General features: G+C 33.7%; 3 protein-coding genes across 15 annotated transcripts in view; 1 reads left to right on the plus strand and 2 right to left on the minus strand.

Annotated features, from left to right (window-relative positions):
• The window catches only part of LOC115241887 (probable cytochrome P450 6a13), a 5,476-nt gene extending 4,414 nt beyond the window's left edge, over window positions 1-1,062 (plus strand). Inside the window, exons 4-5 of the mRNA XM_029817843.1 lie at window positions 42-293; window positions 617-1,062. Coding sequence (XP_029673703.1) covers window positions 42-293; window positions 617-777 — 413 coding nt within the window. The 3' untranslated portion in view covers window positions 778-1,062. The remainder of the gene's footprint in view (window positions 1-41; window positions 294-616) is intronic.
• Window positions 1,063-3,802: 2,740 nt separating this feature from the next.
• Window positions 3,803-8,731, minus strand: LOC115241888 (max-like protein X). 5 transcript variants are annotated; one of them, XM_029817846.1, is made up of 6 exons: window positions 8,704-8,731; window positions 8,086-8,130; window positions 6,020-6,169; window positions 5,559-5,938; window positions 5,365-5,478; window positions 3,803-4,922 (listed from the first exon to the last, which is right to left on the minus strand). In XM_029817846.1, the coding sequence occupies exons 1-6, from the start codon at window positions 8,717-8,719 to the stop codon at window positions 4,866-4,868; spliced, it is 762 nt and encodes a 253-aa protein (XP_029673706.1). In that variant the 5' UTR covers window positions 8,720-8,731; the 3' UTR covers window positions 3,803-4,865. The 5 variants fall into 5 exon arrangements, with proteins under 5 accessions (XP_029673706.1, XP_029673704.1, XP_029673708.1 ...); XM_029817844.1 differs by having other exon boundaries at window positions 3,803-4,976; window positions 5,322-5,478; XM_029817848.1 differs by lacking the exons at window positions 8,086-8,130; window positions 8,704-8,731 and adding an exon at window positions 7,257-7,613.
• Window positions 8,732-11,009: 2,278 nt separating this feature from the next.
• On the minus strand, window positions 11,010-19,217 carry LOC115241886 (F-box only protein 28). 9 transcript variants are annotated; one of them, XM_029817840.1, is made up of 6 exons: window positions 19,143-19,217; window positions 16,161-16,429; window positions 15,833-16,081; window positions 14,913-15,108; window positions 14,472-14,836; window positions 11,010-14,232 (listed from the first exon to the last, which is right to left on the minus strand). In XM_029817840.1, exons 2-6 carry the CDS (start codon window positions 16,389-16,391, stop codon window positions 13,846-13,848), a joined length of 1,428 nt encoding a protein of 475 aa, XP_029673700.1. In that variant the 5' UTR covers window positions 16,392-16,429; window positions 19,143-19,217; the 3' UTR covers window positions 11,010-13,845. The 9 variants fall into 9 exon arrangements, with proteins under 9 accessions (XP_029673700.1, XP_029673697.1, XP_029673693.1 ...); XM_029817837.1 differs by having other exon boundaries at window positions 18,882-19,198; XM_029817833.1 differs by having other exon boundaries at window positions 18,878-19,198.
• Between the last annotated feature and the right edge of the window lie 5,594 nt (window positions 19,218-24,811).

The following is a 24,811-nucleotide window of genomic DNA, read 5'->3' on the forward strand; positions in this document are numbered from 1 at the left end:
AAATATATATAAAATATTTATGTAATATAAATCATTTGCAGAGACACTGCGAAAATATCCAATAGCAGACACAATAATGAGACAAAGCTCAACAGCTTATACTTTCAAAAATTCCGAAGTAACTATCCCAAAGGATCAAGTAGTTATTATACCTATTTATGGTATTCATTTCAATCCAAAAATATATCCCAAACCAGAAATTTACGATCCTGAAAGATTCATCGGTGAAGAAGCACCATCTAGACAGGCAATGCATTTTATACCTTTCGGTCACGGTCCAAGAAATTGCATTGGTACGCAAAATATCACATGTTTAATTATTTTACAAGAAACAAAATATTACAGATATAAAATAATAATTTAGGTATCTCTAGACATAAAAATAGTAATTTTAGATTATACACAACTTAGTTTTAATATTATAAAAATGTCCTATAATAATGTGTTTTTGAAGTTCTAGCTTTTATTATCTTGTTAAATTGTAATATAAAAGTAATTTCTCACTTGTCAATTTTTCATATTTCAAAATTAATACCAGTATAATAATAAAATAATCGTATATAATAATCTTATAGAAATTTTTATTACTATTATTATTATTATTAATATTTTGCAGGTGAACGGTTAGGTATACTGCAAGTTAAAATGGGACTTATTAATATTGTGCGAAATTACAAAATCGATTTTTGCGAGAAAACACATGAAAAAATGTGCAGGATGGAATTATTCGTTCAGCAGCTAAAACACATATACCTGAAAGTATCCAAAATCGATTAAGATCCTATGCTTGTGCACAGTCTTCATAACTAGAAATTAGCATGGATCTTCCGTAAATCTGCCACAGATTTCCCACGAGATTAACCAACATGCGAATTAGCCACAAATAGCATATATGAATACAGTCAAATATTGGGCAGAAAATATACCAAACACAGAAACACATTATTACAATCTAAAGATTTACAAACTACTACTACATAATAATCTATTACTTATTGTCAGCACAATGCCGATAGTTTTTACTTATTATTAATAAAGAAAATAATTGTTTTCAAGGAAAAGTATGTAATTATTTACAAGGGGTACTTTTTTTAAAAATAATTATTTGTGTTTTTTATACCAATTGTCTCATTATTCTGTATATAAAAGTATTACGGTAAGATTACCGAAAACTAAATATTTTACGAGATATTTTATTTTTTATATCAAAATATGTCAGATTAAGATATAAAATAACTAAAAAAGTACTTAATGAAAAAATACTTTATTATAGTGTTTTGACTCACCCTGTATATGGCATTATTAAAAAATTATTAAACAAATAATTTTCTTTTTCACCGATTTTGCGTGTGATAAAAATCGCGCTCCATTTATCGTTATCGTTATCGAATTAGAGAGCATAAAGCGTTTATTGATGCAGAAATGTATAGTCATTTTCTCTCTGGTTCTATGATCCTTCGTTAATTTTATACAAATGATCGCGAATAACGGTACGAGATATGCGCCAACGAATTAATCAGATAAATCAAATAAAGAGATAGGACGCGTTTCATCGCGATGTGACGATAAACGATCGTCACGGTGTTTGTTCGACAGAAACAATCATCTCAACTTTGTGCAATCATCCTTATATATTTTCCGATATCAATCATATTTTTGAATTATAAACTAAAAAAGATGGACGCAGAAAATAAATTGGATGCTGCAGTATCACAAAAATTGTCGAGAGACAAAACAATTTCTCAAAAAAAAGCAATATATAAATCAATATATCTTCTCCCCCCCCCCCTCTCTCTCTCTCTCTCGCTTCGTCTCAATTCCGAAAGTCTTCGCGCTTCATTAAAAATAGTCTGATCTTGCAATTTGTAAATTTCGCGCATAGTTCACGTTCACGGTTTTTATATAGCAGCGTCTCTTTACATTCGCATGGGATTTTTTGACCCAAGGATACTATCGCGCACAAAACGACCCCTCGTAAAATTCTCCGAGCGCTGAGACCGATGATAACGTTCTCAGCAAGCATTTAGTATTCATATAAAGAAATACGATCTCCCTTATATCGCGGCATTTATCCTAGTTCCACATCCCGACTATTGCAAGACTTCCGCATTTTTCTTTGCCTATAACGAGATATAGATAGATTCTCTTTTTAGGACACCTTTTTTACGCGTCCCTTTCCTCACGTGGAGAGATCTTACTTTAATAGGAAGAGACGTAGCGAAGAGAGAGATTATCCTTCGGGAATCCTAGAGTAGAATTCGTAAGTGAATATATGAATAATCGCTCAATCGAGCGAAGATATCTCGTGAGATATCTCATGCGTGTAAAAAGAGAGAATGCGAGCACGTCGAACGGTATGGTTCCACATCCCGACTATTGCAAGACTTCCGCATTTTTCTTTGCCTATAACGATATATAGATAGATTCTCTTTTTAGGACACCTTTTACGCGTCCCTTTCCTCACGTGGAGAGATCTTACTTTAATAGGAAGAGACGTAGCGAAGAGAGAGATTATCCTTCGGGAATCCTAGAGTAGAATTCGTAAGTGAATATATGAATAATCGCTCAATCGAGCGAAGATATCTCGTGAGATATCTCATGCGTGTAAAAAGAGAGAATGCGAGCACGTCGAACGGTATGCGGATTGAATCTGAATTATTTGTCAATAGAGAATAAAATCGGTAAATAATGAAAAGAGAATGTTGGAATATAACACGCAATAGCGAAATTAATTAAGTTTGACGACTAATTTTAATTAAATTTTTACGCAGTATATTTGACATCGCAAAAAACGTGGCGTCGCATTTCGATTAATTCACGAAAACTATCTTTTGAATTTCTAAATTCCAACAGGGTTGCGCAAGATATAATTAAAAAAAAGAAAGTAATTACGAGGGCTATTCTTTCGAGATGTTATCATCATCGAATAAGCTATTGAATACGTAGCGAATAAAAAAAATGGAATTTTTTGATAGTAATCGCATGAAAAAGCTAGCAGCCAATTACTTTAGCGACTAATGCAAAACGGAGTATTTTTCTACAATGACAGATTTCCGAATAATTTATTATCAATTAATCTGATTAGGACTTCGATCCGGTTTTAATTATCTATATACACTTTTTAATTATAGATTCTAGGCCGAAAAAATTCAATGAATTTTTCCGTGACATATATAACTACAAATACAAATCAGTCAAAAATACCAAAATAAAAAAAAAAATTGTGAAATGAATTTCTGTTACAGGATTTAAACAGTGTTAAATCTGCGCATGATACAAAATGGACGACAACGTTTCCATCTTTCTGGTTGTCATTCTCGGGATCAGCGGTTTGACGATGATAAGCGCGCTGCTCGCCTGCTACGCTTGCATCTTTCGCGATTTGTGCTGTCGGCCGAGAGGCAGATCTAAGAGGCGACGTCAACAGAATCCCCAAGAAATCGATAATTCCAATAGAGGCATGTTAAACACGATACCATTGAACGATATCACGCAGGAAAGTATGCCCACGGAATCAGAAAAGATTTAAACAAAAGGTTGCAAAAAATTTAAGGATGCTCTTTCTGCAGCAATATTAGCAATTGCAATCGTAAAAGTAATGCAGTGTAAAATTTTAAATCACGACAGATGGGAACGAAAACTAATGATGATATTGAGAAGGATATATATATATATATATATGTGCATAATATTTCCAATAAACCTCTCATATTTTTAAAAGGAATATTAATTCCAATCTATATATATAGGAATTAGGAAACAATGTTAGATGTACATTTGAAGTTTGGCTACGCATACATTCGTTCATTGTAAATATATATTATAAATCTGTTATATATACATAATCAGATATACATACATACGTTCACACATATATACATCATATGCCATTTATTTATCGCAAAGTGTATGCAATAAAAGATTAATAAAAACGTTCAACGGTATGATCATTGATAACAATCCTGTATCACATATCTGTATATTTACATCCACATTAACTGTATATAAAATAAACTCTTATTTTTATTTTTCCCACGCATATTATATGTTTGTAATATATGCAACATATGCGCATCTCTTTTGTGGTAACTTTACATGTGATTGGTCTGAAGCTCTCATCATACAGAAAGTTTTTCTAGATTTACCACCACTACTGTAAACTATAAAACTCTGATTATCCATACAAACTAAGAGATATTTATTATGCATTTGTTTCGCACAAAATTTAAAAAAAAGAAATAAACAAAAAAGATATTAAATATAAATTATATAAATACAATGTGTTCCAAAATTATAATCATTTCTATTATAAATTGCGAATCACTTTGTATATATAAAAAAAAAATCAACAATAGTTTTAATATAAATTTAAAACTTCTATATCTGTCTGTGTTGTGTGCATGTGTGTTCAAAACATTAAATGTAAGAAGAATTAATATTCAAATAATTCTATTACACAACAAATTTGCTTGAAAAGATTAAATGCACATTGGAGTACATTGAGAGATCACACTTTAAAGCCTTTTTCAGCAATATATGGAATATAAACCCAGATTTATGCAGATATTAACTAGATTGCCAAAAAACATTTCATTAATATGGAAGATGCAGCGAGAAAATTACCAATATGTCTCATTTCATTTTTGGTACAATAATTCGAATGTTTCAATTTCGTTTATCTTGCTCGGATTATCGAGTCTCCATTATTACTAATAAAATAGAAAAACAAAGAAATACGTGTATACTTTGTTTCATAATCTTGAAATCATTCCTAATTATTAACATATATTCTCAATAGATACACAAAGCTAACAAATTCTTCAGAAAGATTGTGCATCGTGTATCTTTCTTGGGGATACATTTGACTAGTTAATCTGACTGTTGAGTTGCTGCAGTACAGAAAGTACCACTTCACGCAGAGTCTAAGAGAATAATAAAAATGCATTTATCAATTTTCTCGCATCTCACAAGGAGAACCCACAAGACTGGGGTCCCCGATTTTGCCAAAATTTTCTAGGATTGTAGTATTGATATAAAAATAACAAATGCTATTCGGAGACGATGCACTACTCAACCATTGACGAGAAATCGCTGTTTGAATTTTACCATGCTGCAATTTAAGCAATTTTTTTATGCAACGAAGCTACATAAACAAATTCATTTATTTACTTTTATAGACTATAATATATTATTGATTATATATTTCTTAAATTGAAAATATATAATATGACAATTAAATGCTTTCTATATCAATACTACAATCCTAGAAAATTTTGGCAAAATCGGAGACCCCAGTCTTGTGGGTTCTCCTTGTCAGAGAAATATGTGAAATGCAGGATGGATATAAGAAATATAGTTGTGTACCTGAGGTTTACAATGCTCCTCCAACCAACTGAATACGCAGGCGGATAATTCCGCAAAGTTAGCTACAGACACGTTATTGAACGTTTGGAAAAGGCGATCCATTATTGCCTGAAACTGCAACACACAAAATATACGTTATGTAAGATAGATGATTAATTATGGCGATTTAAAAAGACAAAAGCATATAATATTACCACTTGAAATTTCATCTCGTCCGAAACACGCATTTCGGCGTGTCCTGGTTGCGTCTGATGTGCTTTGACGATCTGCTCATAATTAGCTTGCATAATGCGTAGCGCAACAACTTCTTTCCTTAGAGCATTACGTTCTTCTTCTTGCTTTTTCTTCTGTTGCAGCAAAAACTGTATGTAATCAATGGATTTTTGAAGCACCGTAGCCTTGGAGATCTTATAACCTGAGGAGTCTGTATGCTGACAAGTGGGAACCAAGTCTTGAAGACAGTCATAACCCTTCTTGATAGCGTCTCGTCTCTTCTGCTCAGCTTGTGTGTGAGCTTCCCTCCTGCGCTCTTTGTAGCTTATGGTGGAATTTTTGTTATCGCTGTCCTCATCCTCTAAACATTATATTATCTTATCAATTTTCTATTGGCCAGTCTGCCATCAAACACTCTTAATCAGTATTGAAAACCGCTTACCTGTATTATGAGCAGATGAAGATGGCGTGTTCACCGATCCTGTGCTACTACAACGAGAGAATGTATACTTCTCCGTAGGACTAGATGGCTCCAGCTTCATGTCGCTGTCCGATCCTATATTACCACTGTTAGCGCGCATAGTTAAACTAGCTGTTTTCAAAAAACAACAAAAATGCACATAATATATACTTTCAACTTTAAATAAATAATTATATATTTTAATATGTTTTTAATCAAATGTATTCTTTTGTATTGTACAAATACTTCTTAAATAATAGAAGATTGACAAAATTGCAGAATTTGAAAATATTGGAGCAATATATATTCAGATAGTTATCTCATTTTTAAAAGGTGAATTAAATAAATCTAGATGGACCAGTAGAATCAACTGAACGAAGAAACGTATCAGAAAGTAATTTGCATTATTGAGTTTTAGAGATTCATCTGCCTAAGCTAAGACGATATCAGCAGTAGCTTATCAGCAATTTGTGATAGCAACCGTTATCTACAGATAATGATGTCGCGGTCATAAAATTAAACTCTCTCAATAATAATATGCGTCATTAGAAAGTAAGTTCTTGCTTTCTTCTTGCTAAATTTTACATCCTGTAAATTTCTCTCTTCTTTCTTTCTCTTCAAATCCTCTGTATTGTATCTGTCTCATCTTAGGTCTGTTTTCTTTTTCTTCATATTCTCTATACTATTCTTTAAATTTTCTTTTTTTATTTCTCCTCTTAAAAAAATACCCAAGCATTTATAATTGCATTCTCAATGCACAGAAAATAACTTTCTAACAGCTAGAGAAACGGATCTTTACGTACCAGACGAAAGGATAAATTCTATCTACGCATGATGCAAAAACTTTAGCACATTATTGACAACTCATAAACACGAATCTGCCAAACAAAACGGTCACATGGTCGGCTGCGCAGATTTTCAGACGCGCATGAAAGAACTTGGTGGGGTGTCCCCTCCACGTGCAAATAATAATTGTATTCTCAAAACACAACACGTTTCGTTGAACACGCTATACAAGTGCTAAGATCAACCAGAGTATCTTGATATGTTCAACGATTTCTCTCTCAAACGTAGCCATTGCTTCATCCACGTGTAAAAAGCGTAAGATAGTGGTTATAACGACAGATTATAATAGACTTGGAAAATCGCGTGGTAAAGTAATACCATAAAAATTGACACATGACAATGACACTTTTGTCATGGTTTTTTTCATACTTACAGTTTTCGTATCCATCTTTATGCAATGAATCCGCCATTGTGCGTCTGCAAGAGACTAGATTATTTTAATAATCCAAAGGACGAAGAATCGAATCACGCACGGTTTGGCTCTGATAATGCGATCTCGGGTAGATTAAGTCAAAATATTCGGACATCGGATTAGATTTATTCGTGTATGTATAGGAAGGAAAATGTGTCAAGGCAAATGTCGAAACACGCCGAGTTTTTCCGGCCAATCACAAACAATTTGGACGTATTTGTCACGTAATTATATACTTTTGTTTGGTCTTCGCCATCTTGACGAAGATACCATAGCACCCCCTCTATTCTATCTCTCTCGTTATTCTTGACTCTCCGCTATTTTGAATCAGCTGTGCCTTTTGCAATACGTAACCACTACGTAACCACGTGATCGAAAGCGCAACAATATTTAGTCTTACGCATGCGCTGATAAAATAAAATGAGAATTGAGATCATTATAAAATATCTAGAAAAATTTCATGTACTATGAGATCTTCAGATCAATGGCATTTATTATTACATTGCAAATTTAATGCAAATTTTTATATATTAAACTTGATATTACTTTATATTAGAAACCATTATTTATTGTGTAATTATATATTAAAAAATACTAAAAGTTACATTAAAAAATAATAAAAATTATATCAATTATATAATTATCAAACAAATATTTCAACTTGTTCGATTTGTTTCTAATATTATTTGTCATCTTAATATAGATAAATTTTATACATATATTTCATATTTCATAATTTTCAAATCCATTATCTCATAAAAAATTAAAACAAAAAATAATTTAAACTCACCGATGCACAGCGACGGAGTTATACTGCATAATACACAGTGTTGATCTATAAAATACACAAATATATTTTATTAAATATCTATATTAAATCTAAATTAAAGCAAATGATCAAATTATTGTACTATGAGATCTTCAGATCAATTATATGTAAAGTTATCAGGTTATCACAAAAGAGATGCGCATACAAAATGCATGCGTTACAAAATGTAATTATTATTTTTACCAATATATCTTACCGTAAATAAAATTTTGATATAAAAAAGATCATATTTAAATAACGGATAAATAAAAATAACGTCCTATTTATAGATTATTAATATCCTATTTATAATATTTGTATGTATCCATCTTATTAGTATGCACATTGACGCGCAGTCACATTCGAGGATTAAATATTTGGTTCAACTTGTCCCCATCCGTCCATTTTAACGCAACGCAATGGATTTGTGAAATATATATTTCAATAATTATTTCTATATTTTTAACTTGAATTTTTTTAATTATTTTTTAATTCAAATTATATTTAATATCTCGAAATGAAATTACGCATTCAAATTTTTCTTTTTTCGAATCTTTTACAAATATAATAATAATAAATAAATAATCGATTATTGTTAACCTAATTGCTCCATCATCGCCTGATGCCGCCTCCTCCTCCTCTCTTATTTCACCGTTGTCGCTCCTTCGTGTGTAGCACTAACTAGCAAAAATAATTAACTACGATTAAGCGCGCATTCGCAAAAACAATTAATTACTAATCACATCCGAATATAATTAATGAGCGCGCGACACTTCGCACGGCACTTTCGACTTTAATGATAGACGACGCGCACTTGATTATGGCGGCAAAATAATGCGGGAAAAGGGCGCATGCGCACGAATACATAGAGACTTTAACAAATCATCGATAGCCATACAAACTATATTTATACGCTACGCGCTCGAAAATTATTGAAATATGATTTTAATACATGACTATTATTATAAATTATTATAAGTATCTGTATATCATGAGACGATGATTTATATAAATTCCTTTATCGCGTCGATACTTATTCAAGTAAATAAAGTATGCTGAATATTTGTTTCGTAACAAGTTCTCGTCTCTCTCTTTCTTTCTTTTAATACATTTACGAGTTACTTAATCGTACAATTTAAATAAATGCGTGAAATGATACTCATTAACCATTTATCGAGAATAATCTCGTAATACTTTTCGCAATCGCGTCTCGAAAATTAATACATAACATACGGAGCCTGTCGCCTGTCGCGTCACTACCTACCTGTTCGAGTGTCGCTGCGCGAATGACAGCAACATGACACGTGACCGAACGTAAACAATGATACTCCGCACGTCGCCAAACGCCGGATTTATATGCTACGCAATCGAAAATTATTAAAATATGATTATGACTTACTTTTACCAATTAAATACATCGTGATTCAGAATCAATCCATCCTACGCTCGCGATGTTTCGTTATCAACTCCAGAACGACATCGGCAATTTCACATTGATATTAATTATTTACCATTAATTACTCATCACCATTATTTATTTTAATTATTTACCAGAGAATAATCCCGTAATACTTCTGGCAATCGCGTCTCATCTCTATTTTAAAAAAATGTGTACGTATATCGGTAAAAATTAAAAATTATGGTGTATAAAAAATTTAAGAACGTTTACTTTTACGTTTATAAATTGAACGCAACAAACATCTTTTTTTGTCTTTTCACAATGACAGATAATAATCAATCCAGCGGTAATTCTTGTTTTTTTTTTCTTAGCCGCATGCATGAGATATATAAATTAAATAGAGATATTAGAAAACGTTGTTTTTTTTTTGTTTTTAAATTATGTTTATTATAAGGTGTGTATCTAATATATATATTTACAATCGCTTTAATACACGTAAAACCATTTAAGATAATATATCCGTAATTCTTCGGCGTTACAGCGCTCATTTCCGCCATTACAGCGCTTATTCCCGCCTGGCAAATTGTGTTCCTATCTTTCCTTTGTCTAATTTCCTTTCATTTTGTCTCCGTAAAGTGTACACGATTTTCTCTCCGATATTCCTGCGTATTTGTCTATTGTGTACCTGAGGCAAGGACTGTTGCTTGCATTATTACGCTTGCAGATAGCAGGCTTTCGGGGTGGAGTAGATATATTTTCGGGAGAAAAAAAAAACACACGTGTCCTCCTCTCTTCATATATAGAACTTCTCTCCCTTCCTCCCCCCACGCGGACAGCACTCTACCGTCTAAGAAATTATTCTACTCCTAATCGCACATATTCACTGTTATACTCGATCATAAGCCTAACTTAGATCCATATATGCGTAGTACACAGTTCTACATTTGTATCGTTCGGGGACGGATTATGTCGGAAAGCCGAGAAGAGCGTAAACTATTTAAGACGACCTTGCAACGCGACAACATTGTTGCAGGTGTTGATGTGTATACAGCGAGTGTATACGTGAAGTATGTTTATATATATGTATGTATTATAGGCTAAGATGCATCGACAGCCGACTAACTCTGGTTAGCGAGATTTTTCCTTCATTCTCATATATTTTAGATCCGTTCATTGATTCACAGATGAAAAAGTGCATCTTTCTTACAAATTAAGTCCTGGATTAGCCTTGAATAACATTGCCTTTCTCGACTTGATTTTTTATTCTGCAATTCTAGGTTTAACAATCACGGATCAGAATTTTTTTTATATTAAAATACACCACTTACGATATGGGTATTGGAGAAAAAGAATTGATTTTTTTTTTTACGCTAAAATGTACTCCGAGAGTATAAATTAATTAACTTTCGATTAATTATTTTGAAAAAAAGAAGTCCACGTATAAATAATATTAAATATATATATATAATTATATGTATGTTCATGTTTTTTTTCTCATATCTATCTCCTGTATATACGAACAAAGATTATACGAGAGAAAGAAAACATATTTTATATATCATGTGAACATATTTTATATATAATAATATATATTTATATTTGATGATATATGAACTTTTGCCACATGATTTCTCTTTATATGGCGTATCTTACAAAGCTGTAATGAGGATATTTTGTATTGTATTATTATGATAAGAGAAAAATATTTTGATGATCAATTATCAGAATGCACAATCTTTTACTAGTTGACCAGAGTTAGTACTGACTTGACGTTGATGCAATTCGGCCGCTGATGTCGATTCTGAATTTATATGTGCTCGTTCTTAGGGGCCCGAATAATGTAACAGAATCGATGCGAGTTTCGTTTTTTTTTTTTTCCCCGAGAATTTTATCCTCTCTGGATGTCCGAAAAAATATTTCGCGCGACATTTTTACAGAGTGAACATACAAGCATTTCGAAATTTCCGACACGTGCGATTTGGCTATGCCCGCCCCCGTAATGAGCTATTCAACGTAACATTAATAAGTGAAGTTTACATACTCGTTCGCAGCCAGAAACGCTTCACGTGTTTTCTTTTTTTTTTATTTCGGATAAAGGTCACTTTCTCGCGGTTATAAATCGATAAAGCATCACATCGTAAATTCTCGTAGAGTTTGAATTTAGTTATTTTATATATATATCACACACATTCACCTCACACATATGCGCGTGTATTCTCCCGTTAGACTCGCACTCTAAGTGTTATCTCTGTTTTTTCTCTCTAATTTCTTTTGACATCGATAAAAAATTATATATATATATTTATAATAAAGTATCATTCACTTATTTATCCGTATTCTCCATTTTTTTTTCTTTTTAATAAGTAGAATCATGAAAAAATCACAATATCTAACTATGCTGCTTTGAGATTAATTGGGTAATCAATGCAAATGAGACGTAAATTGCTGCTACTGTACCAATAATTGTGCATGGTAAACTGTCAAACTTCCGACAAAATCCGATTGCAAATATTCTCGATTATTTTAATTTACGAATCTGAACGCCTGTTACTTTAAAATTCCATCAAAACGTGTATTCATATAGAGAAATTTCCATCGAATTTATTAATAACAAGACTTCATTGTTTCACGTAATATAAAAAAATGGCATGATACCCAATATTTTTTTTATCTAAGTAGAATCATTCCTATAAATTATTAGCTAGTTCTATTAATATTGCAATGCGCGCGTACACTATCTTTCGCATAATTCTCTTAATAAGACAGTGTAATTCGTAAAAATAAACTACCACCTTTCCAGGTATTCATCAACATTTTGCTCTTTTGTTATGACTTAAATTTGTGCCAGATTTTCGGATTATTTCGCGCCATAAGGCTGGGACGAAACTTCCATCATGAAATATTTTGATTTTATCCAGCTATTTGAATTAATCCAAAATCTAAATGAACACAAATTATAAAACTGGATAATAAGACATCTAATGGCATCTAATTATATATGTGATTATAAACAAATTTTCTAAATTGAGCAAGCTTAAATAATTAAAATGAATTGATATGATTATTGGTGCATTATTTGCAGTGTCTGCGCAAACTAGTTTTAATAGATCAGTCCTTTCAAATACTTTTTAATCAATATTTTGAAATAAAATTTGCTAGTGGTTTAATTTCAATTTTTATACACGCGATATTACCACCAAGTTATAATATTATATTGTAGAGAATAATTCAAATGCTGAAACAAAACTTCCGATTTTTAAAAAAATTATATGCTTTGTTTACACCAATTCATTTGATATAAAAATGAACTTTCGTAAAATTTACGTATATATACATAAAGTTTATATATATATAAACTTTTATGTTTATATGTATACATAATTTTTTTTTTCAGTTTTCATATTGTCCTAATTTGATCAAAAAAAGGTAAAAACGATATTCAAATTATGTTCTAGCCATGAAAATTAGAGACAAGAGTATCAGTTCGCTCAAAGAAAGTAAGTCGAAGAATATTGCTACCAATTGTTACTACTATACACAAATGCATCTGCATTATATATCATACAGTTGTAAAGTTGTAGTTTCTATGCAACATTGCTGCAACATAATACTTTCCATAATTTATTTTCTCAGTACGAAGAATAATCGCATCGAAGTTGTCAAGTAGTATTCCTCGGATCTGCGCCACCGAATAGCGACATTTTTCCGATCACAAAATAAACCTCTTTCATATGAATTGAACTGTGCTGCTTGTCTCTAGTTTTCTAGGTTTTATTAAAGATACACCAAAAACATGATGAGAGCCATTGCACTTTTTTGATCAAAGAGCAAAATGGAAGGCGAGTCGCCACGATAATAGTTATTTTGTTTTATCGCGTGATACCGCTGTTAAATGCATGACAAAGATAAAACTCGATTTTAACTTTCTATTATCCTTGAGTGTACCGCAGCAATGACGGTAATAATTGCGAAATAATTACAAAGAATTTTAATAGGAATTCGGGAAAGTATGGTTAAGACGTTGCTTTATGAGCAAAGCAAATGATCGGCTAGGCTTCTTTAGAATATTTATAAAATGCACGCCATGCATCGGCGGCAACATCTCTGTCCATGAGAAAAAAATCTGATGATCATTATATTGACGCGATAAATTTTTTTTTAAAACGAGGTTCGTTGCGCAATATGCAGGACGTTCGGTGAGGAAATTTTGTACTCTTCTAAGATCATCGGCTTGCTGACATAAAGAAACGCGCGTAAACTATCGTAGAAAGTTCCCCATCTCTCCGGAAATCCATTAGAGATTGGTTGAACAGATATTTGTACCATGATCAGTGTTATCGATTTTATATCTTTGAGCGCTTAGCCTGACGAGACTTGGCAGTGCGACGTGATTTTTTCGCGGAATCGCTCGACGTTTCCTCTGTGGTGGATCTCCGTTTAAAGGATATCGAAGGCACAGGAGCCTTTGGGGGTGCCATCTCCTCCGTCGGCGTCGACGGAGGAGATTGCGTAACTACGGATTGCTGTACCACTTCGGTGGGACTGTGTGCATCCGCGATGGGAATGAAATCGTGCCCCTCACCAAATGCATCTGGCAACACTCCCTGATTGGCTAAAGCTTGTAAATCCTCCGTAGGGACTGGCATTGACTGGCCGCAACCTACGCATACTGGTATTGCTGGTGATTTGGATCGCCAATACTGCAGCTCGGTTTTGCACTTGTTCAATTCCTAGAAAGAAAAATTCAATTATATTTATAAGTTACAAATACAGATTTTTTTTTTTTGTATCATATTTTTGCACCAAATGAGAAGTTCAGAGTAAAAATAGACCAAGACATAAGATTTGTAATATGTTTTCACATTCTACATATAAGATTTACTTTAAATATCAAGTAAAGCGATTTCTTATAAATTATGAACTTGATACATCTTTGTTCTGAATTTCTCGAATGTACCTGGGTAAATACCTGTAGGAGCGTGCTGAATTTTCGCGACGTCTCCTCATTCTTCTTGTCATTATCGTCCAATCGAGTGGCATATTCCACAATCTGTTTCTGTTGTTCGGCGATTTTTGCTTTGCAACTCTTTAAATCCCTGCGCATCAGTGTCAGCTGGCTATTGTATCTTCTCATGCCTTGTTTGATCTTGCGAATTCGTTTTCGCAAAACCATATTCGATTGTGGCGGCGATACACTGGATTCCAAGAGAGCAGGATCATCTGAACAATGCGACGAAGAACCTTCTTCTTCGCCGGTATTGCCCGTTTTTCCGTTTCCGACGGTTAAAGGTGCGGAATCCAGGCACATAAATGGTTTACTCACACTACTAGTAGCTGTAACAATAATGGCTCTCCCTAAAGTTACATTACACAATCAGAAGTATAATTTTAAATCATCGATTTGGCTTACAAGAGAACGTTCCTGCAAGATCCAGAAAGTCAGCACCGAAATAAGGTATTTCCGGTAATGTTGGTTCAATGTGTTCCTTGAAATATTCCATGGCCATAGTGCTCAAATCAAACAGTTCATCTGTGACCTTGTAAGGTCTTTGCAATTTCGGAGTAACTTTTATGTAATAAAGAATGCGATAAACCTCATCCAGGATCTGCAAAACGCGGTCAAGATAATTTTTACTCCATTTTCTTTTCATAGTTATCAGATTAAACATATTTGTAAACAGGAGGTGTTCACAATCGGTCAATCAGAACAATCGATCATAAAGAAAAAAATTATTCTAAAAAAAGTTATTGCTGTCAAATTTTAGCATAATTTTATTCTATTATCTATATAATATCCATATTAGACGTTATTTATTATATCAGGATACTAGCTTTCCTATCTTTTTATATCATTTTTGAAATCCCTTAAAAAATGTTAGAATAAAAAAGTGAGTGAAAGATAGAAGATATGTGCATATTCATAATTCTTATCTGATAATATCAAACAGATATAAAAAATTTCTGTCCATCAAGCATTTTGTGAACTGTTGTAAAATAATATATTTAAATTGTTTAGTTACTGGATCAATCTATATATATATACTATAAAACAATCAGTATCGATCAATATCTATAATATAATAGAATCAATTCATTCAATCATTTAAAATGATTAAGTAAAATTATGGAAACATGCACAATATCTTTTGCTTACTTTTTTGCTATAAATTGATTACACATGCAGCGCAAGAGAAGAGAAGTGGGAAATTATAGGGAAACATATGAAGAAGGAAATACAAAAAAAAAGTTTCAAAATCGATCTTGCTACGCTCAAATCTGGCTATACGAACGATTTTTACTTTTCGATCTTTACTTTACCATCGTACTTACTTCGCCGGGGAAAAAGCAACAATGCTTCCGCTCAATGTGTTTGCCGAAACTCATTTGCAGCAAGGTAAGCCGCATATGCAGAGTTTCTATGATATCTGATTCGCAAGCTAAAGGGTGATTTCGACGCGCGGATTCGCGTCTGGGCATTTGCGCCTTGATAGCCTGGAAACGGCTCAACATCTGAGCCTGCAGCTTTTGAAATGTAGAGTTGAGAATTGATCCACAAATACGGTCCAATTGATGGCAAACCTAATGCGAACAATATGCTTGTTAAAGTAAACTTATTATGGTAAATAAAGTTACATTGATTCTTAAATCTAGTACTTACTAGACGCATATGTGCTACCATATTGAAGCCTAAATAGCCAAAAATCTTCTCAAGAATTTCAACAGGTAAATCCAAAAGATTCAGATTGCGCGATTCAATTGTGGATCCACTGTTAGATGTGCCAGCTGTTACCGGATGATGCTTTTTCAATGAACTCGTTTCTCCGACTTCCCCAACTGAACTACTACTACTGCTGTTTCCCATGTTGCTTGATTGACGAGTCGACACCATTTTCTTGTTTATCAATATGCGATTCTATCCAAAAAAGTCTGAAATAAAACAATTTTTTTTCAGATAAATGTTTGAATAGTATATAACTAATTTAACACAATCCATTCTTTTCTTTTAAGGTTGCATAATGTAACAGATACTTGATTATTATATGATTGTTATTCTTATTACATGTAATCAAATTTTTATTAATACAATAAATCATACGTATATTTATCTTCTTAGAAAGTTAAAGATTTACGATTATTCAAATTTCATATGTGCCAATTTCTTTATTAAAACAAATTAATCTGCTATAAAAAATGCAATAAATCATACGTATATTTATCTTCTTAGAAAGTTAAAGATTTACGATTATTCAAATTTCATGTGCCTATTCCTTTATTAAAACAAATTAATCATCTACTACAAAAAATGCACTATGGCAAGAATGCTTGAAAAGCACGTAATGTAACTTCTGTGTAATAAAAAAAAAACTTGTAAAAGCTTGTAAACGTGTTACTATTATCAACTCCAAAAGTAAGGATTATACTCCAAGGTTAATTGTTTTAATGCAATAATATTTGCATAAATTATTTCGTTTTTTCCGCGCACAGCAAGTGACAAAGCTACTTCCTTCCTGCAGAGAACCAGTTTAAATAGCAATTAACCAAGATCTAGCTAAGTGTCACTAAACTCGCTCCGGAATAAGGATTATCAGGGACACGAACGCGTTGTGTAGGCACTCGAGAAAGGAAGAGGACGCAGTCGCCTGACGACGAGACGACAATAGACGGATCGTGAGAAAAAAAAAAAAAAAAACACTGATAATTCTGAAACTTCGAATAGGCTGTTATCTTGAAGATGAGGATTCTTATCCGCGAGTGTGGAGCGATCGCGCTTTGTTACAGACTCATTCCAGTAATGCCTCTCGCGACCGTTTCGCCTCCGTTGTGAATTATTCATAACGTTCGTATACCCGAGAAGTTATCGCTGTATCTCGGGCGAATATCACCTGCACGAGCCACGAATGTTTCACCTCGATCTCCGACGAAACTTTTCGGTCTTATTGGGTCATACGAGCGATCGAGACGAAAAGGAAAAAAAGTCGAAAGACGCTTCGAATTCTCACGCTTTTGGAATATCTCGTTCGGAAAAAATTCGACGAATATTCTCTCTCTCTCTCTTTCTTTATGAAAATTCGGAAAAAAACCGGCACACTCTATGAAGCATCGTCGAGTAAAACGAGGATGCTCCGCGTTCACTAACACTAGTCAGCGCGCTCGGATCGACATTTCTCGAGTTCTGGATCGCGTCAACGTTTTAGCTCCCTCCAACCATGCTCGGCCGACCTCTCATCTCCCGTCAATTTTTTTTCTTGCCGCCACTTGGACGCGTAGAGACCAGGAGGACAGATTGTTGGCTAAAAAGTTTCTTCGTCACGAGGGTGACGATGTGATCCCTGTTAACTACATGTTTCAACTCGCTCTGCGAATTCAGCTCCGATTTGATGACAGGATCGACGAATCGATGACTTTTAATTAATTATTGATACAGACTATTTATTTTATATTTTGTATATATATATATATATGTCGATGTGAGGCGACATTAACGGTCGCGAAAAGAGGTTTGCGCGGCGTCGCGAGGAGTCGGAAGAGGGGGAGTGATGTAGCATAAAGAGAGAAAGAGAGACAGAGAGAGAAAAGAACCGAGAGTCGCGGCGTTAAATGACGACGAACAAAAGGTTGGAGCCGAGGAAGGAATCGAACGCGAGGGAAATCGATTTCACTGCGAGCGCGAAAGGAATCGCGTCGCGTCGCCTCTACTCCGTTCGACGGATATCTGGGGGTACATCCGCGTCGTCGGGGAGAACGATTCCCCGACTTCGCCTCTCGATCGTGTCCCCGAGGAGGGTTCGCACGGGGGGGACGATCCAAGATCGCCTTCTTCTCACCTCAAAACGCGAACGACGAACGTGGACGTGAACGAGGGGGACAAAAAAAAATGTGGGGAAACAAACCCGGTGACCGTGCGAGTAATCGATGCACCCGCGATCTTCTCTCTTTATCGAAAGAGAGAGAGAGAGAGATACAGAAAGGGTGAGAGAGAGAGAGAGGTGGTTCGAGGGCTCGAAGGGAGACGAGGTACCCCGAGTTAGGCGAGCGCCAACGATCACTGTATCCGCGTTGGCGTTTTCAACGACATTTCGACGGAGAGAGAGAGAGAGAGAGAGAGAGAGAGAGAGAGAGAGTTCTCCGCTCTACCGCGTTCCTTCTCGCTTCGTTTCACTATCGACCCTCTCTCTCTCTTTCTATCCCTCTTCCACTATGGCACTTGCTATCGCTCCCTCTCTGTCATTCTCTCTCTGTCTCTTCCCCGTTAAAATGATCGTGCAATTATGGCGCGGTCAGATACATAATCGCGCAACCCGGGAAAAAAAGGCCGCGCATTTCCAGCAATTTTAGTGATTCTCTTACCCTTTCACTCGCTCTCGCGTCTTTTACCTGCCTGTGGCTGTCCTCGTCGCTCTCGTACAGATTAACCGCTGCAGCAGAGTCTCGAGATAGAGCTCTCTCTCTCTCTTTCTATCTATCTATCTCTCTATCTCTCTCTCTCTCTCTCTCCTTTCTATCGAAAATAAACGTTGTCACTGGCCGCGACGGCAAGCTGTTGCTGCCTTCTCGCGCGCACGCAAATTTTGGAGAAACAGCGGTGACAGCACGCGGCCCCCGCGCGACCGGGCCGTTGCTACGCTCCAAAGCGCCGTACCGAGGCAACGCCGACGTTGACGGCGGGCGACGGCAACAACGAGAATGCGTACATATGTACAGAGAGAAGCCTGAGAGACGTCACGGCTCGGTTTTTGGCGAATCCCTGAAAACGATACGCCCTCTGTGGACATAGAAACATGGACATCGAACTACGTGGCCAAAGGTTTACCAAGTCATATTCCACGAATATTATCAGTGGGTAATATATAATGTGCACAGTTTTGGTTGCGTTCCGTGCTAATATGTGCGCGAAATGACGGTAAAGCCCGTATCAGACTACGCATTGAAGATTGAGATTCAATATTCAAGATTAAAATTTGACCAATCAGGACAAAGAAATTTTAGTCCCTTTTGTTCCGATTAGTCAAATTTCAATCTTTAGTCTTCAATCTTCAATTTTCAATGCGTAGTCTGATACGGGCTTAACACGAGTTCTAGATATAGGGAACTTTTCAGAAAAAAATACACATAGGCACAAAATCATGATTAGGTGTCAAATAGAAAAATTTTAGGGTCTTTAAAAATTCTCTATTTAATAGCCAATTGCGTGGCATTGTGTCTATTTGTGTTTTCTTGCTGGAAAGGATATCGATCCTGTAATTCATCAAGTGAAGGTGAAAATTACGAAAATGAACGAATTTACTAGGTTTGGACCAATGAAATTATAAATTTTCTAGTAAATTCGTTCATTTTTGTAATTTTCACTTTCACTCGAATTACAGAATCGATACCCAGCTCCCATACATACTTTGAAGCCGCTTAAGGGTCGGCAGGAGAGACAGTAGAGACCTCTCGCGGGAAGCCGTGAACTACGGATACGTTTTTTTCGTATTACGGCCAAAATACAAAGAAAATTTAATTCTAACAGCAATATTCGTAATCAGTAGGATCGTAAAGCCCGTATCAGACTACGCATTGAAGATTGAGATTGAAGATTGAAATTTGACCAATCAGGACAAAGAAATTTTAGTTTCTTTTGTTCTGATTAGTCAAATTCCTGATTCTCACACAAAATGTAATAACGTTTATATAACAAAAAATATAAAAAAATTTTGTTAAGATGTCTGTGGAATTGAACTTGAGTTCACTGCGTGATAGATTGAACACTCTTGCACTGATTGTGAGCCATCACATATTTCTTGTAAATGCTTTCATATTATCAGTATTTATGTAGCAGATATTTTTACACGATAATATCGATATAATCGAAAAGAAATCAAGATAGCATACTTGTCGGTCTATAAATTTGCAATTACTGAAAGATAATGTAAGCCAAGAATTAACAATTGTTCTCTCCTTGTCGCTCTATCATGCTGACAACACATAAAGTATCTATGAAAAAGCAACAAGTAAAAAAGCAATAAATTGCCAAGTCTAATAAGTGCCCGTGTTTTACATATTGTATATTAGTTCACTCTGTGAGTTATTATTTTACTGTTATTATTTATCGTCATACAATTTTTAATCATATATATAATTTTTAGATATTATTGATACATATATATACGCATAAATGTGCATAAACAAATATAAAATTTACAAAAAGTGGGCGCTTGTTAGCCTAGTTGCATTACTGTTTTTTGTCACGAGAGGCCAAAAAGCATTTTCAGGCCGTATCTCGGCTATAAAGCGATACGCTAGAGGAACAAGGATAACGTGATCGTTGATCCTTTTCTATCTTTTCTCTCCACGGTGCGTCCACGCGAGCAATTCAATCGTGTGTGTACGTATATGGACATATACCTCTACATAGAGATCGAGAATTTATTTCTCAGATTGGTAATCCTGAAGTCGGAGTTTCGCATTGTCACCGCGCGAGGTCTCCAATATCAATTCGGAGTTTGTCCGTCACTCCTGCCGACCCTTAAACACAGCAATCACAGAACAGCAATGTAATTTGTATGCTAGGGATTTTTCGATTGCCATAGTGTCTATCGCGACACACGCGATATCTAGGAAAATCGACAAGTATGATATCACAATTCGACAAAAAAAAATTTGAGAAAAAGTGCAAGTTCTTTATACCCAGTTTCTATGAATACAATTCGCTGAATACAATTTCAATTTTTGAAATGCTTCATCATATCCACGAAATTTGAAATTAAGGATGTAAAAAAAACTGTTTATGCTGTGCTAAAGCTATAGAAATGATTTGGAAAAGTTTTATTCAAAATTAGATATAAAGTATGTATTTGCATCGCAAAAATATTTCTGAATTGTTTATTCAAACTTCATGATTTGTCGACTCACTGATATATAAATCTGATGTCAAAATTAACGAATTTGAAATGGCAGAATAATATTAAATTTGTCATTTCAAATTTATTAATTTTGACATCAGATTTGTATTCACAGTGAATTGAGAAATACTTCTTTTGCAATTATAAATTTATATATGTGTGTGTGGTATCTTCATTTAAAATCTTGAATAAAATTGAATCACTAAAATCACGCTTTTATAATTTACGTAATTTATAATTAACATAATTATCTATAATATATAATTAATATAATTATCTGTAATGTGTAATTATCATAATTATCTATCATGAATCACCTCCCAGACAGCACAAAACGTCCTCAGGATCATCCTGAATATGTCCAGGATGGTTCAGGATATTTGTAGGATGTTTTAAGATATTATTATAAATATATTTTATGAAAATTTAATATGCATACATGATTACTTTCGGTTATGTAGGCTATTTAATATAATTTAGAAATTTTAAGTATTGTAATAAGTATTAATGTCCTATAAATGTCCATTGGATAACCCCTGGATGTCTGTAGGATACCTGCCCTGTCTATTATATTGAATGTCCTTTGGATTTCCAGAGGACATATACATGTGCAATTAACTGTTAACATTAATTTCGTTTAATATTAATAATTGAATTTGATGCGCACATTTTCACATATTCAAAATTATTATTTATTTAATAATTTATGAGAAATGTTACTATGCGCAACATTCCAAAAACTTTACAAAAAATAGTATTCAACCGCTAGTTAGTTTGTTTACCGCTATGCGAAGCGCAAACTCGTATTTGAGATTTGGTCATGAGAATTATATAAAGCTTGCAAAGAGCAACTAACAGGAAATTAAAAATATAATTATTTTTTATCAGTTCAATTTCTGATGCAATCCAAACATAAGGAAGTCAGATATTGGATTGTTTTGAAAATATTACACGACTCAAACCCGGAAGCCAAACCTAAAATATTCATGTACAGCACGAAAACCTCAAATATTAAAGAACGTGAACTATTTTTAGTATTAGATTTTTAGTATTGGCAGTAAATAACAGAACGCAATCTTAATTTATATTTAAATTTTAGAATTTGTTCCTTTTAACGTATGAAAAATATCCCTAACATATCCTATAGAAATCCTTAAGATGTTCCACAGGATCTCCCTGGATTCTCCAGAGGCTAGTGTACGGCTATCATTTACTCTTCCTCAGGACATCCAGAGGAGATCCGAGGATTAAAATAGGATATCCTCAGGATATCCTACATGTATGTCCTGGATGCCCTTTGGACGTCCTAAGGACATCCTTGTGCTGTCTGGGCTAATAATTACGACTTGATAATTGTTTGTTGAAATTGTAAACAAATGATATTTCGCAGTCACTAGATTAGCAATTTATTGGAATCCATAAATGGATGAGCTTCCGTCATTTTCACATCACGCACTTTGTTGTCAAGAATATTGGCTTATCATACGATATTATATAACACATCTTTTAACCAGCCATGTATTATGTAAATTAATCGAACGAGGCAAGCTGTGAAAAAGACATTTAATTCATTTATTCAATGATTATAATCATGATTTATATTCTATAAAACATATTACGATAAGAAAAATGATTTAGTAGCGAATGAGATCGTGTCAATCTGTTAAACAGATTCTCTCTTTTTCTTTGACTGTGTATCGCAATATTAAAACCAATTAAACTATGGGAAACACAGGCTCTCAAAATCAATATTAATAATTCAACATACAAATAGCAATTTAGAGCCAGCGTCGGTTTCGAAGCGCTTATTTGATTTTAAATTATAACTTAGACATTTGTCATACTCGAATCTAAATCGGATGTTTCGGTTCTTCTTTTGGACCCTCTTTAGCGTATAAATATAATGGAATAATTATAACATTGCAAAAATGTCAGCTGTACATAAATTATAAAAGGAAATCGTCATATGAATCGAATGTCGATAATATTATCGCTTAAAAGTCCATTAGAGTCAAAATTTGACTATACATAAATTATAAAAGGAAATCGTCATATATGAACCGAATACATTGTCGATTAAAATTACATTTGAGTTAAAATTTAATGTCTAGTTATAATGTAAAATAAAGTATGCGCCTTGAAATTCGCACTGGCTTTAAATTGCTATTTCTATTTTGAATTAGCAATATTAAAAAAATCATATAAAATACATAAATATCATATATATCATATATAATTATTGCCATTATCACATTCCCGTTTATACTACTAATAATAGATTACATATTGTATAATGCATGACGGCAGACGATACATCGGTCACAAATTGTAAGCTACATATCACACACATTAGCTGCCCGATTGTTATCTCAATTTCTGTCGTTGTGCAATCGACGTACAATAGTCGAGCAATAACATTGCGCCTCCATCATTCGCTAACGTTGTATTGTTAAGCGTGACCAATTACTTTAATTTTCTAGAATTCTACTATTAAATACAACAATAATATTATCGTTCCGATATTAGCATATTGAAATTTCCAAACAAGAGTAATGCTTTACATTGCACGTGCACCATTTTTAATTCTCCATCAGTCATATAAAGAATATACAAAGTGCTGAGATGTTAATCAAAATGAAATGAATTCAATTTATTTCTTGGTTTGTGCCTTGACAACCGATTGATCGTCTATTAACTAAGAATGCAAAAACGTATGTATTTATATTCTTTTTGTTATAAATATTTTCGTAGAAAACCTGCAGCCAATACCGTCTTTATTTTACTATAAAATCATCGATCTCACTGGACAAAGAATTTCTCCTTACCTTTGTTTTTCACACATGTTACCTTAGAGATTTCTATTTGAGCGTCTATATTATGCTCATTAAGGAACAAAGTTGGTTGCCTATTTCGACGAAATTTCTGTCTACGCTATCGAGCAAGTCGACCTTCGTCCGATACTTCAACGTGTTTCCCCTCGGAAGAAAAATAAAATTTGGTTACAATAGTGAAATATTATTAACTGCTTAAATTTTATTTGAACAATCTTTCTTTAAATCTATCTTTATCTTATACATAATTGTGTTGCATTTTGTATTTTTATTTATATATTCTTTCATAAGTTTTTCTTTTTAGAATTATTGTACTTTTCTTACTGCTTTTATATTTTGTTATACAGGATGTCCCAAAGTCAAATGTCAAAAGTTCGGGAGCATATGGGGGATCGACAAACTAAGAAAAAAAGTCCTTTAGAGATTTGCTCGTTTTCGAGCAAAAAAAAAAATCGTAAAAAAATGAAACAAAAAGATTTTCACCAAAAAACTTAAAACAACTAAAATTATTAAGTTATCGAAAATAAATTATTAAGTTTATCGAAAAGTACCATGAAATAAAAGAGTATTGTAGAGCATGGAATTAAGAAAAGAGG

This window comes from Formica exsecta, unplaced genomic scaffold, assembly GCF_003651465.1.
Source record: "Formica exsecta isolate Colony F162 unplaced genomic scaffold, ASM365146v1 scaffold526, whole genome shotgun sequence".
Taxonomy (NCBI): Eukaryota; Metazoa; Arthropoda; class Insecta; order Hymenoptera; family Formicidae; genus Formica; species Formica exsecta.